Below are 15229 nucleotides of genomic sequence, written 5' to 3' on the forward strand. Positions count from 1 at the left end.
GTGTGCTATCTAATGTTTCAGTAATGGATGTATAAATTTGCATGATTAGTGGTCTTGTGTAGATATGAAGAGTTTCATTCCAAAACGCTCTATATCCATTTTTAGAATGAGCTTTTACTGTTTAAAGAACTTCTAAAAGAGATTGGTGTGTTTTTTCACCACCTAATCATGGCATGGGGTTGTTCAATGACACATATTTGTTTGACGTCTATCACTTGATAGTTTCATTTCAGAAAGACAAATGATCATGTTTTATTGCAAAACGCTACAGTGAGGGAAAAAAACATTTGATCCCCTGCTGATTCTGTATGTTTGCTCACTGACAAAGAAATGATCAGTCTATACTTTTAAATGGTAGGTTTATTTGAACAGTGAGAGACAGAATAACAACAAAAAAATCCAGAAAAACACATGTCAAAAAAAGTTAGAAATTGATTTGCATTTTAATGAGGGAAATAAGTATCTGACCCCCTCTCAACAGAAAGATTTCTGGCTCCCAGGTGTCTTTTATACAGGTAACGGACTGAGATTAGGAGCACACTCTTAAAGGGAGTGCTCCTAATCTCAGTTTGTTACCTGTATAAAAGACACCTGTCCACAGAAGCAATCAATCAATCAATCAATCAATCAGATTCCAAACTCTCCACCATGGCCAAGACCAAAGAGCTCTCCAAGGATGACAGGAACAAGATTGTAGACCTACACAAGGCTGGAATGGGCTACAAGACCATCGACAAGCAGCTTGTTGAGAAGGTGACAACAGTTGGTGCGATTATTCGCAAATGGAAGAAGCACAAAAGAACTGTCAATCTCCCTCGGATGCAAGATCTCACCTCGTGGAGTTGCAATGATCATGAGAACAGTGAGGAATCAGCCCAGAACTACACGGGAGGATCTTGTCAATGATCTCAAGGAAGCTGGGACCAAAGTCACCAAGAAAACAATTGGTAACACACTACGCCGTGAAGGACTGAAATCCTGCAGCGCCCGCAAGGTCCCCCTGCTCAAGAAAGCACATATACATGCCCATCTGAAGTTTGCCAATGAACATCTGAATGATTCAGAGGACAACTGGGTGAAAGTGTTGTGGTCAGATGAGACCAAAATGGAGCTCTTTGACATCAACTCAACTCGCCGTGTTTGGAGGAGGAGGAATGCTGCCTTTGACCCCAAGAACACCATCCCCACCGTCAAACATGGAGGTGGAAACATTATGCTTTGGGGGTGTTTTTCTGCTAAGGGGACAGGACAACTTCACCGCATCAAAGGGACAATGGACGGGGCCATGTACCGTCAAATATTGGGTGAGAACCTCCATCCCTCAGCCAGGGCATTGAAAATGGGTCGTGGATGGGTATTCCAGCATGACAATGACCCAAAACTCACGGCCAAGGCAACAAAGGAGTGGCTCAAGAAGAAGCACATTAAGGTCCTGGAGTGGCCTAGCCGGTCTCCAGACCTTTCTCCCATAGAAAATCTGTGAAGGGAACTGAAGGTTCGAGTTGCTAAACGTCAGCCTCGAAACCTTAATGAAGATCTGCAAAGAGGAGTGGGACAAAATCCCTCCTGAGATGTGTGCAAACCTGGTGGCCAACTACAAGAAACGTCTGACATCTGTGATTGCCAACAAGGGTTTTGCCACCAAGTACTAAGTCATGTTTTGCAGAGGGGTCAAATACTTATTTCCCTCATGAAAATGCAAATCCCAAAAAATGTTGACGTGTTTTTCTGGATTTGTTTGTTGTAATTCTGTCTCTCACTGTTCAAATAAACCTACCATTAAAATTAGACTGATCATTTCTTTGTCAGTGGGCAAACATACAAAATCAGCAGGGGATCAAATACTTTTTTCCCCTCACTGTATATATACCCCTCACTCTCAGAGAAATAAGTAGTAGCAGTCAAATGTGACAAATAACTACATTTTTAATAAAGAACTTTTCAAATGATACATTTGACACATCCATACACAGTACCAGTTAAAGGTTTGGACACACCTACTCATTCAAGGGTTTTTCTTTATTTGTACTATTTTATACATTGTAGAATAATACTGAAGACATCAAAACTATGGAATAACACATGTGGAATCATAATAAACAAATCAAAATATATTTTATATTTGAGATTCTTAAAAGTAGCCACACTTCGCCTTGATGACAGCTTTGCACAATCTTGGCATTCTCTCAACCAGCTTCATGAAGAAGTCACCTGGAATGCATTACAATTAACAGGTGTACCTTGTTAAAAGTTCATTTGTGGCATTTTTTTCATTCTTAATGTGTTTGAGACAATCAGTTGTGTTGTTACAAGGTAGGGGTGGTATACAGAAGATAGCCCTATTTGGAAAAAGACCAAGTCCATATGATGGCAAGAACAGCTCAAATAATCAGAGAGAAACAATACTCCATCATTACTTTAAGACATGAAGGTCAGTCAATCCAGAAAATGGCAAGAACTTTGAAAGTTTCTTCAAGTTCTGTCACAAAAACCATCAAGTGTTATTGAAATTGGCTCTCACGAGGACTGCCACAGGAATGGAAGACCCAGAGTTACCTCTGCTGCAGAGGATAAGTTAATTAGAGTTACCTGCCTCAGAAATTGCAGCCCAACTAAATGCTTCACTGAATTCAAGAAACAGGCACATCTCAACATCAACTGTTCAGAGGAGACTGTGTGAATCAGGCCTTCATGGTCGAATTGCTGCAAAGAAACCACTACTAAAGGACACCAATAATAAGAACAGACTTGCTTGTTCCAAGGAACACGAGCAATGGACATTAGACCGGTGGAAATCTGTTTTTTTTGGTCTGATGAGTCCAAATTTTAGATTTTTGGTTCTAATCGCCGTGTCTTTGTGAGACACAGAGTAGATGAACGGATGATCTCTACATGTGTGGTTCCCACCGTGAAGCATGGAGGAGGTGTGATGTATGGGGGTGCCTTGCTGGTGACATTGTCTGGGATTTATTTATACACACTGTGTCAGGGCTATTTGACCAAGGAGAGTGATGGAGTGCTGCATCAGATGACCTGGCCTCCACAATCACCCGACCGCAACCCAATTGCGATGGTTTGGGATGAGTTGGATCGCAGGGTGATGGAAAAGCAGCCAACAAATGCTCAGCATATGTGGGAACTCCTTCAAGACCATTGGAATCTGGTTAAGAGAATGCCAAGAGTGTGCAAAGCTGTCATCAAGGCAAAGGTTGGCTACTTTGAAGAATCTAAAATATTAAATATATTTTGTTTTGTTTAACACTTTTTGGTTACTACATAATCCCATATGTGTTAATTCATAGTTTTGATGTCTTCACTAATATTCTACAAATGTTTAAAAAAAAGTATAAATAAATAAAAAACCTTGAATGAGTAGGTATGTCCAAAACTTTTGACTGTTACTGTAAATATACATTATGCATTCGGGAAGTATTCAGACCCCTTGACTTCTACCACATTTTGTTACGTTACTACCTTATTCTAAAATGCATTTAAAAAATATGTTTCCCTCATCAATCTACACACAATACCCCATATTGACAAAGCAAAAACAGGTTTTTAGAAATTTTAGCATATTATAAAAACTTAAAAAAACAAATATCACAGCCTTGTGTCTTCTTGGGTATGACACTACACACTTGGCACACCTGTATTTGGGGAGTTTCTCACATTCTTCTCTGCAGATACTCTCAAGCTCTGTCAGTTTGGATTGGGAGCGTCGCTGCACAGCTATTTTCAGGTATCAGCAGAGTTGTTCAATCAGGTTCAAGTCTGGGCTCTGGCTGGGCCACTCAAAAACTTTCAGAGACTCCTACATTGTCTTGGCTGTGTGCTTAGGGTTGTTGTCCTGTTGGAAGGTGAACCTTCACCCCAGTCTGCAGTCCTGAGCAGGTTTTCATCAATGATCTCTCAGTACTTCATTACTCTTTCCCTCGATCATGACTAGCCACCCAGTTCCTGCCGCTAAAAAACATCCCCACAGCATGATGCTGACACCACCATGCTTCACCGTATTGATGGTGCCAGGTTTCCTCCAGACGTGATGCTTGGCATTCAGGCCAAAGATTTCACTCTTGGTTTCATCAGACCAGAGAATATTATTTCTCATGGTCTGAGAGTCCTTTAGGTGCCTTTTGGCAAACTCCAAGCGGTGTACCTTTTATTGAGTCACATGTGCCTTTTTCAAAGCAATTTCTCAGTTTGGCTGGGTGGACAGCTTTGGAAGAGTCTTGGTGGTTCCAAACTTATTTAATTTAAGATGGAGGCCATTGTGTTATTTGGGACCTTCAATGCTGCAGAAATGTTTTGGTACCCTTTCTCAGATCTGTGCTACGGACAATTCCTTCGACCTCATGGCTTGTTTTTTGCTCTGACATGCACTGTCAACTGTGGGACCTTATACAAATCATGTCCAATCAATTTAATTTACCACAGGTGGACTCCAATCAAGTTATATAAACATCTCAAGGATGATCAATGGAAACAGGATGCACCTGAGCTCAATTTCAAGTTCCATGGCACAGGGTCTGAGTACTTCTGTAAATAAGATATTTCTGTTTTTTATTTTTAATCATATTTATTTTTAAACCTGTTTTCACTTAGTCATTATGGGGTATCGTGTGGAAATGTTTTTTTTATTGAATCCATTTTAGAATAAGGCTGTAATGTAACAAAATGTGAAAAAGTCAAAGGGACTTATTACTGACCAAATGCATTGCATATATATATATATATTCTGTCCATTTATATCTATAAATATACAGATAGACAACAGATCAAACATTGTGTGGGACATTGTTCTTAGGCTTATCATTGTCTCTTTCAACACCAAATGCAGTTCTCCTGGTGGATTTATTTGTATTATGTTGAGGTACTTAACTCACTCCACCCCATAAGCAATGATCTATTGTTTACACCCGATCGAGTTCAGTTTAACTGCTTAGTGACGTGATTCCCTTATACCATAAGAAAGTGGGAGGATTTTGAGAGCTGATGAAAATTGCTTACTATTAAAGCAGTGGATCTTGACATGTGAGCGGATGAGGATAGGAAGAGGTGCTTACTTAGTGAACTTTTGCTAGCAATACAAATCACTAAGGAGACTTATGCACAAAAGGAAAATGTCTTGAGATAAAAAAAAAAAAATGTGAGGCCTCTGAACCTAGTGTGAATTGTAATGTCTGGTAGCATTGTTTCATGCATTCCCTCAGCAGCTAAAAGCCCTGCGCTCCCTCCTCTCATTTTCTCTCCTTCCTCCAGCTGCCCAGAGTCTACCAACTAGGGGGCAGCTGAGTGGAGAGGGGTTATGGATAGAGAGAGAGAGAGAGGGACAGAGAAAGAGTCAGAGATCACAGCCCCCCCTCTCCCTGTCCTTAGAAAACTGCATCTCTGTGTGGAATCACTGGAACCATGGGACCAAGCAGCATGGAGAACACTATACTAGAATGTGATGCTCTGAGACTGCATGCCAGGCCAGGCAGGCAGGCCATCTCTTTGGATCTTCAGTTCTCCCTCTCTCTGAGTCTTGTATCACCTCGTTTGTGTTCTTGTCTAATTAGTTAGTGCCTTGTCCGTTACTGATCAACTTGGCTCCCGTGTTAACATCTTGTTCTCCGAGATCCCTTCTTACCCCGGGCTATTTTGCTCCCATCTTTTCTCTGAGAGAATAAGGAATTCCAGTGGCAAGAGCAATCAGTGACAAACATCAAAAGGATGCTCAGCAGAGTTCCTCTGCCTGTCAGAGTGAAATCATTTGTTCCCCCCTTTCTTTACACTTTCTCCACGTGTCATTGCTTTTACAGCCCCCTCTCTCTGGCTCTTCTTCAACACACACTCCTTCGTTCTCCCTCTTTTTCCTTCTGTCTCGCTTTCTTTTTATCTTTCTCCACTGGTGCATTTTATGTGATTCCTGAAAAACCATTCCTCAGAGCCTGCCTGCCACTGTCGATTTTGGGCAACATGCCAGCTCTTTATGCGATTTGTGTTTTAAGAGGATCCTTTTTCGACTGGGTTTTCAGAGGTAGAATATTTGCCCTCGCCAACGTTGTAAAAAAAAAAACGGTAAAAGCCTCATAAGAAACATATCTATGGAGCCTGTTTAAGTAAATATTTTTTGTGAATGTATGAAAGAGAAGGGATCAAAGAGAAAAAGTAGTAACTTATGTTGTTATATTTTTCTTTTTAACCACCACTCACCTTCATCTATGATACAATTACCCTAAGTGAACAATAGGCATCGTTTACCGCCACGCAGCAAATGCTGTAGCTAGATTATATTTTTCAAACAGCAAATGCATATTTTTTCCATCAGCTAACACAAATATTAGCTATAAACAGTAAAAAGTTTGCGTGTATAAATGACCAGGAGAAAATGATGTATGATATGAAACGTATGGGCAGTGTTAAGGGGGTAGAATCATAAAGATCCTATGCAATTCTATGGGTATTCTATGGGTATTTTTGATCAAGATTAATTCTTTGACATGAGGATGGTTTTCATGGTGTCTACAATTCATTAGGGTGTGTGCTGAAGAGTTTGAATAACGATTCTCTGCTTTCATGTGTCCCAGAGGGACGAGACCATGTGATTTCAAAGGAGACACAACACTTTGGTTAAAACAGAAAAAACTGAGATACTGTATTTGAAATGTACAAAAGCTATATACAACACACACACACACACACACACACACACACACACACACACACACACACACACACACACACACACACACACACACACACACACACACACACACACACACACACACACACACACACACACACACACACACACACACACACACTAAAAATGGATGGGCAGCATACCTGTACATACGGTAAGGCTACTTTAATTCCAGCAAGCAAACTAAAATAAAAACTGAGGAGGTTGCGGTGTATCATTGTTCTTGATATGATTTGTAATCAAAGTAATTCATCCCTTATTTGATTCTCTATACAGTCCATGTCTAGCCCAGGGAGTAGGGAGGGGTAATGAATCCACAAATTAGTGTGTAATCATGTCCACCGAGTACACATGGAGTACTAGCATATTCCTTCAGAGATCTGATACATCCTAGACAGGCACAGGGTCTGTGTGCACAGCCTGGTCTAATAGACTAGATGTAACATTGTAAACGTAAATCAGGAATACTCAAATTAGGATATGTTAAATTTGGATTGGTTACATAAGAGGGACAGTTACTTAAGGCAAAAATTAAAGTAGGGCGGTTGGTCAGGGTGGATGGGTAGGCGTATAACACAAACGCTTAGAAACCCAAAGGTTGAGTGTTCGAATCTCACAACTTTAGCATTTTGGCAACTTTGCAACTATCTACTACTTTTAGCTACTTAGCATGTTAGCTAACCCTTCCCCTAATCCTAATCCTTTAATCCAACTGCTAACCTTAACACCTAGTCTAGCAAACATTGGCCAACCAGCTAACATTAGCATTAGCCACCTTACCACCTAGCTAAGCACAACAAATTGGAATTCGTAACATATCATACGTTTTGTAAATTTGTAACATATTGAACAAATTGCTATTCATAACATACCATCCGAAATGGATGATGGGCATCCACAAATTAATACATAACATATCATACTATTAGGAGTGTCCCGTCTACCCCTGAGTCCAGATTAGCGTGTGTCTCCACAGACTGATTTACACTGAGGCAGATCTCTGTCCTTTTTCATCATACAGTCAGTCTCACATAGAGGAGAGTCCTTAGAGGGTTACTGTACAGCTTCTGGAGGGCACTTGGAAGATATTTTATACAGTATGACAAGTGGCCATCTCCTCCACACTAGGGGCTGGTTTCATATACACAGATTAAGCATAGTCCTGGACTAAAAATCACTTTCAAATAAGAATCTCCACTCAGCATGGTTTTTAGTCCTTCATTAGGCTTAATCTGGGTCCACGAAAACCGTCTCTAGCTCTGCATGGGATCCTGTTCCACTGCAAGCTCCTCTATACATGGATGGATGTTAGCAATGTAGCATCACAATGTTCTATAGTTGCATCATATTGTACTTAGCTTGCAATAATCAAGTCTCTTTAACATAATTTAAAGCACGTACCATACAGTATATCTATAAACATGATCAAAGGTCGTAATAAGAAAATTATTCTAATATTTCCTTATGCCTTTTTACCTGGCAACATCGTTACATGTATGTATGTTTCATGAATTCACATATTATTCAAACATGATCTATTTAGCAAGGCACTTCGTGAACTGCTATCAGTGCACTGCTTTTTAAAGAGTAACAAACATCAACAAATACGGAGCAATGGACATATATTTGCTGATGTAGTTTTATACCCTTGTCTATTCTTATTCGTAGATACAAAGTATGGCTTTTCAAAACAGTGATAATGCTCCTTATGTCTTTAAAATGTTCCTTATGTCTTTACTATACTTACTTTCTCAACATAAACACTACTTAAAATGTACTTGAGCAAATATGACATATTACTGGATAAGCAAAGTCTCTATACAGGCCAGCGGAGATTGACATGCTCCTGAAGAGTGACTATTTCCATAGAGTATTGTTACATATAATCAGTGCTTTTATAGTACATTTTCCTTGAAATGGTCTGAATACACAATGGGGCATCCCAATAATCTTTCTTTCCTTCTGAAGTGTGCACTCTTTCCCTCCTCCCCACAAAATTAAAGCATTGGATTAGGGGTGCATGGGCTAGGCTAGAGGGAGATCCAATATATTTTCTTTCAAATACAAGAAGGGAAGTGAACAAGTGCACAGTTCGGGAGAAAGGAGAGATTATTGTGACACAGCCAAGGCCTTAGCTCATCATGTTGAGGAACTTGCTCTCCTCAGCCAGGGTGGTCAACATGGAGCTCATGTCTCCGATGGCCATATTACCAATCCCTGCTGGCACAGAGGCCAGGGTCACAGAGTTACGTGGGGTGGTAAGCCTCGAGGAATTCTGGGACAGGCTGGTGAGGAGTCCGGGGCTAAGGGTCCCTGACATCAGGCTGGAGTGGTCTCCATCATCCAACATGGCGTCAAAGTCGATCTGGGCATGCTCCACACCTGAGATCGATCCAGAGGAGCCGGATGAGTCAACGGTGCTGGTGACCTGGTTGACCCCTGGAGATGCTATGGTAACAGTGGTGCCTCCCGGAGTCTGGCCCATGACGGGGGACATGGGGGAGTTGAAGCTCACATTGTGGTTGTTATTGGGTTCAAACATCTGGATCTGGCCAGCATAAAACATTGAAGCATTGGAGTTTGAGTCTCTGTTATGTCCGCCGGTATGTGCTGCGGTGCTACCCGGTCTCTTTGGACTGGCCTCAGAGGTGTTGTGATGTAAGTCAGACTGAGGGAAACGGTTCTGCTGCATCATACCTCTGGACCCTGAGTGTTGTCTACTGCTCATAGACTTGGGCTCCATGGGAGGCCTGGGCTGCATCCCAGCTCTGTTCCCAGTATTGACGTCTTGCTGCTGAGAAGAAATACTGTAGTTCTGCTGGTCAACTTGAATCATGTGGGGGGCATAGCTTTCAACCGGAGTCCTTGACCTGTAGATCTGCGTATCAGGATTGTTGTGTGTAGCCATCACCCTGCCATTGGGCAGTGCCATGCCATTAATGTTGGGTCGAAAGCTGCCATTCCCAGATCCAGAGTTAGGGACAGGGATGATCTCTTGGCCATATCCCTGCTGGGGACTCATCTGCTCAGGATAGTTCATGCTGCATGGCTGCCTTTGTTGCTGTTGGACAGAGTTGATCCACTGGGAGTTGCTTCTCTGGGTGTAGCCTTGTAGCGCCATATTCTGGTTCATGGGCATCACCTGCTGGTTACTGTTACTACCCATTCTACCCTGGAAATGCCCAAAGTTCTGTCTCTGCTGGACCATGGCCAGGTTGTTGTTTCTGAGGAGGTTCTGCTTGGTGAGTCTGGAGGTGGCTGTAGCATCCACAGTCCCTGAGCTGACCTCGTTCCACTGGACTGGCATGTTGTTCTTGTTGTTCATACTGTGAGAGGCTGGGTACTGCTGCTGCTGGGAGCCAGACCCAGGGCTCATCTGGTAGGGGGGTAGGGGAACCTGGCTTGACCCAGGCAGGGGCATGTTGGCATCCACCATGGCCATCCTCCTCTGCCCATAGAACTGCTGTTGGGAGGAGGTCATATTCCCCTGGACCTGGAAGCCGCCTTGTGATTGGCTGTTGGCGTAGTTGGCGGGGCCTGCAGATTGGCCGGGGCCAGTGTTCTGAGACCTCAGGTACTGTACGACATCATCAGGCAGCACCATGTCCTCATCTCCTGCATGGTCCAGCCCTTCCACGGCCATGGTCTCCATCACCACGTTCTCTGAGATGCTGGGGGGCCGTGGGGCGAAGGGGTGGTGGTGCAGGCTTCCGTCGGATCGCGTGTAGCTCTGCATGGCCAGGCCCCGGCGGTCGGCAGAGGGAGGAGGCATCATACTGTTGGGGTTCATACTGTTCATGCTGTTGTAGCGTTGGACTCGTGGAAGGGATAGTGGGTCTAGGGTAGGTCTGCGGACGGGGTCGCTGGCTCGCCGGGGAAGGTTCCCAGGGACCTCGTGGGGCATCATGCTATGGCTACCATAGCCAATGTCGCTGCAGCGTCTGGGAACTGCTGCGGTAGGTGGGTGGAACAGTTGAGAGTGGGATAAGCTCTCTCTTTCCTGGGAGTGGTCCCCGTACAGGGCCATCCTGGTCCTGAGGCTCATACGCTCCATGTTGGGCAGAGGTGTAGGTGGAGCTCCCCCGATTGCAGCAGCGTACTTGGCCTTGAGATGGTAGTGCTGGGCAGGGGTGAGGCTGAGCAAACTAGAGAGGTTTCCACCTCCACCTCCACACTGGCTGGCCTCGCTGGATCTACGGGACAGGTCTGTGGAGATGGGGTCGTAGGAGTCGGCTGAGCTGATGTTGTTGTGGCGGTTGCTGAACTGCGAGGCTTCGGAGGAGCGGCGGCTGGAGTAGCAGGGGGAGATGCCAGAGGAGCGCCGGCTGATGTAGGCTGAGCTGGCAGTGCTGGTGTTGCTGTCCCGGCGGCCCTGTTCGTTTAGCTGGTTCAGCATGGTCACCTCGCATGATGACAGGTCACCAAGACGCTGACCAGGGTAGGGCCCGGGTGGAGCGATCATATTAGAGTTTTCCAGAAGGGAACCTGAGGAACCAACAAAAGGAACCACATTATAACATATACAGTGGCTTGCAAAAGTATTCATCCCCCTTGGTATTTTTCCTATTTTGTTGCATTACAACCTATCATTTTTTTCTTCTTTTCGATTTCATGTAATGGACATACAACAATAGTCCATTTTGGTGAAGTGAAATTTAAAAAATAACTTTTCAAAAAAATCAAAAAAATTAAAAACGGAAAAGTGGTGCGTGCATATGTATTCACCCTCTTTGTTGTGAAGCCCTTCAATAAGAGCTGGTGCAACCAATTACCTTCAGAAGTCACATAATTAGTTAAATAAAGTCCACCTGTGTGCAATCTAAGTGTCACATGATCGGTCACATGATCTCAGTATATATATATACACCTGTTCTGAAAGGTCCCAGTGTCTGCAACACCACTAAGCAAAGGGCACCATAAAGCAAGCGCCACCATGAAGACCAAGGAGCACTCCAAACAGGTCAGGGACAAAGTTGTAGAGAATTACAGATCAGGGTTGGGTTATAAAAAAATATCCAAAACTTTGAACATCCCACGGAGCACCATTAAATACAATATTGAAAAATGGAAAGAATATGGCACCACAACAAACCTGCCAAGATTGGGCCACTCACCAAACCTTGCAGACCAGGCAAGGAGAGCATTAATCAGAGAGGCAACAAAGAGACCAAAGATAACCCTGAAGGAGCTGCAAAGCTTCACAGCAGAGATTGGAGTATCTGTCCATAGGACCACTTTAAGCCGTCCACTCCACAGAGCTGGGCTTTACGGTAGAGTGGCCAGAAAAAAGCCATTGCTTAAAGAAAAGAAATAAGCAATCACATTTGGTGTTTGCTAAAAGGCATGTGGGAGACTCCCCAAACATTTGGAAGAAGGTGCTCTGGTCAGATGAGACTAAAATGTAGCTTTTTGGCCATAAAGGAAAATGCTATGTTTGGCGCAAAACCAACACCTCTCATCACCCCAAGAACAACATCCCCACAGTGAAGCATGGTGGTGGCAGCATCATGCTGTGGAGATGTTTTTCATAGGCAGGGACTGGGAAACTGGTCAGAATTGAAGGAATGATGGATGGCGCTAAATACAGGGAAATTCTTGAGGGAAACATGATTCAGTCTTCAAGAGATTTGAGACTGTGACGGAGGTTCACCTTCCAGCAGGACAATGACCCCAAGCATACTGCTAAAGCAACACTTGAGTGGTTAAGGGGAAACATTTAAATGTCTTGGAATGGCCTAGTCAAAGCCCAGACCTCAATCCAATTGAGAATATGTTGTATGACTTAAAGATTGCTGTAAACCAGCAGAAAGTTTCCAACTTGAACGAGCTGGAGCAGATTTGCCTTAAAGAATGGGCAAATCCCAGTGGCTAGATGTGCCAAGCTTATAGAGAAAAAACCCTTTTTAGGTTTCTAAGGCTTCTTCACATATTCCTCTCAACTCAATCTTTCCTATTATGGATGTGCAATTATTTTTTTATTCCTTATTATCGTTTACTAATCCTTCAGAATTATTGCAGGTTATCAAAAACTATATTGTTCCAATATAGAACTTCACACTTACCAACAGCAGGAATGGGAGGCAGCTTGGTGTTTCGGACCTGAGGTGCCTGAGGACCAGAGTTGGCCCAGGGACAAGAGTCCCTCACATTCTTGAGCCTCTCCTTTTTGATGTTCTCCAGCTTGATGGTGACTCCTCCCCCTTTATGAAGCCCAAGACCCACCCCCACCGAGGTGCGGGGGGAGAGGGTGGAGGAGTCCACCATGGGAGGGTCATCCAGTGCACTCAGGTCCCCAAAGCTGCCCCCACTGTGCAGGGCCATCTCTACTCCACTGTCATTGTTGTGGGCACTGCCAAGTGGCGACGGCTCACTGCTACATGACGAGTGACCGCCCGGGCTGGATTGATACGTCTGGAGAGGGGGACAGGATAGGTGGTTCAGGTTAGACACAGAATCAAGCCTATTAAGGGCTTTTAACATTACTCTAGTCGATTTGGTTTGGATTGGCATGGTAGTATGAAATGGTTATCACTGTCAGACAGAGCATTGTTATTATAAAAAAGATGCTTAAAGATGAAATAAAGTTTCAAAATTCAGATGAATAAATTAGGTCAACTTTGCAAAACCATAAATTAAATGAATTATGTAGCCTCGCTTTAGTTTAATAATCTTATTTATCATAGAATTGTTAGATTTTTTCTAAAGGAAACATGTCTAGTGGAGGGACGGGGGATACTGTGATTCTCATCATAGTCAAGTGTTGACAGTGGTTATTTCTGACACAGACTGAACTAGAAAGAGTCTTGATCACAGCTTGATTGCTGGAACTATTTGTTCGGCGCACATGCTGAACAGTCCCGTTGTTTGAATATTAATTTGATAATTACTTTTATCATGGCCTGATAGACATTACTGTCAGATCTCTAGGCCACAGAAGAATAGAACTGAATAAAGTGTGTGTGTGTGTGTTCAAAGGGGGCCTTATAGTATACAAACACTGGATTGCTGATGCTATGTATTGGCCCATGAGAGGGTTTTAAGCCACCTGTTTAGGCACTCCCCAGGAGAGCAGTCCTCCATAGGATGAATGGAATTCCACAGTATTCAATTAAATGTTTTAAGGACAAAATTACATGTATTTAAGTATTGTTCTGTTGCAGTGGGGGCAGTAACATTAGTACTTTCAAAAAATATATACTTTAAGGATAATATATATCTTTTTAAATGTTTTATTTGTATGTTTAGCTCACATAACATAATTTAAAAGTAAGTATTAAGGTGTGTGCAATAGAATAAACATGGATTTTTTAAATTGACATTTATAAACGCATTTCTATAGCTTCTAAAATATTTCTTACAACGTTGAGGGAGTGCCAAGATGGAGGCACGGTGGCTTCAAAACTATTCGGACCCCTTGACATTTTCCACATTTTGTTACGTTACAGCCTTATTCTAAAATTGATTAAATCGTTTTCCCCCTCAACAATCTAAACACAATACCCCATAATGACAAAGCAGAAACAGATTTTTAGAAATGTTTGCTAATTTATAATTGGAAAAAAAAGAAATATCACATTTACATAAGTATTCAGACCCTTTACTCAATACTTTGTTGAAGCATCTTTGGCAGCGAAGACAGCCTCGAGTCTTCTTGGGTATGACGCTACATGCTTGGCAAACCTGTATTTGTGGAGTTTGCCCCATTGTCCTCTGCAGATACTCTCAAGTTGTGTCAGGTTGGGATGCGGAGCGTTGCTGCACAGCTATTTTCAGGTATCGCCAGATTTTCAATAGGGTTCAAGTCTGGGCTCTGGCTGGGCCACCCAAGGACATTCAGAAACTTGTCCCTAAGCCCCTCTTGCTTTGTCTTGGCTGTGTGCTTAGGGTTGTTGTCCTGTTGGAAGGTGAACCTTCACCCCAGTCTGAGGTCCTGAGTGCTCTGGAGCAGGTTTTCATTAAGGATCTCTCAGTACTTTTCTCCTTTCATCTTTGCCTCAAATCTGACTAGTCTCCCAGTCCCTGACGCTGAAAAACATCCCCACAGCATGATACTGCCACCACCATGCTTCACCGTAGGGATGGTGCCAGGTTTCTTCCAGACATGACGCTTGGCAGTCAGGACAAAGAGTTCAATCTTGGTTTCATCCGACCAGATAATATTGTTTCTCATAGTCTGAGAGTCTTTAGGTGCCTTTTGGCAAACTCCAAGTGGGTGGTGTGCTGCACAGATGGTTGTCCTTCTGGAAGGTTCTCCCATCTCAACAGAGGAACTCTGGAGCTCTGCCAGAGTGACCATCGGGTTCTTGGTCACCTCCCTGACCAAAGCCCTTCTCCCCCAATTGCTCAATTTGTCCGGGCGGCCAGCTCTAGGAAGAGTATTGGTGGTTCCAAACGTCTTCCATTTAAGAATTATGGAGGCCACGGTGTTCTTCGGGACCTGCAATGCTGCAGACATTTTTGGGTACCCTTCCCCAGATCTGGGCCTTGACACAATCCTGTCTTGGAGCTCTACGGACAATTCCTTCGGCTTGGTTTTCGCTCTGA

The 15229-nt window shown here is 43.3% G+C and overlaps 1 protein-coding gene across 1 annotated transcript in view; it reads right to left on the reverse strand.

Moving 5' to 3' along the window:
* Nucleotides 1-5131: 5131 nt before the first annotated feature.
* LOC124044002 (zinc finger protein GLI2-like) overlaps nt 5132-15229 on the reverse strand; it is a 109384-nt gene continuing 99286 nt past the window's right edge. Inside the window, 2 exon segments of the mRNA XM_046363274.1 lie at nt 5132-11170; nt 12748-13096. Coding sequence (XP_046219230.1) covers nt 8817-11170; nt 12748-13096 — 2703 coding nt within the window. The 3' untranslated portion in view covers nt 5132-8816.

Source organism: Oncorhynchus gorbuscha, linkage group LG09, assembly GCF_021184085.1.
Source record: "Oncorhynchus gorbuscha isolate QuinsamMale2020 ecotype Even-year linkage group LG09, OgorEven_v1.0, whole genome shotgun sequence".
Classification (NCBI taxonomy): domain Eukaryota; kingdom Metazoa; phylum Chordata; class Actinopteri; order Salmoniformes; family Salmonidae; genus Oncorhynchus; species Oncorhynchus gorbuscha.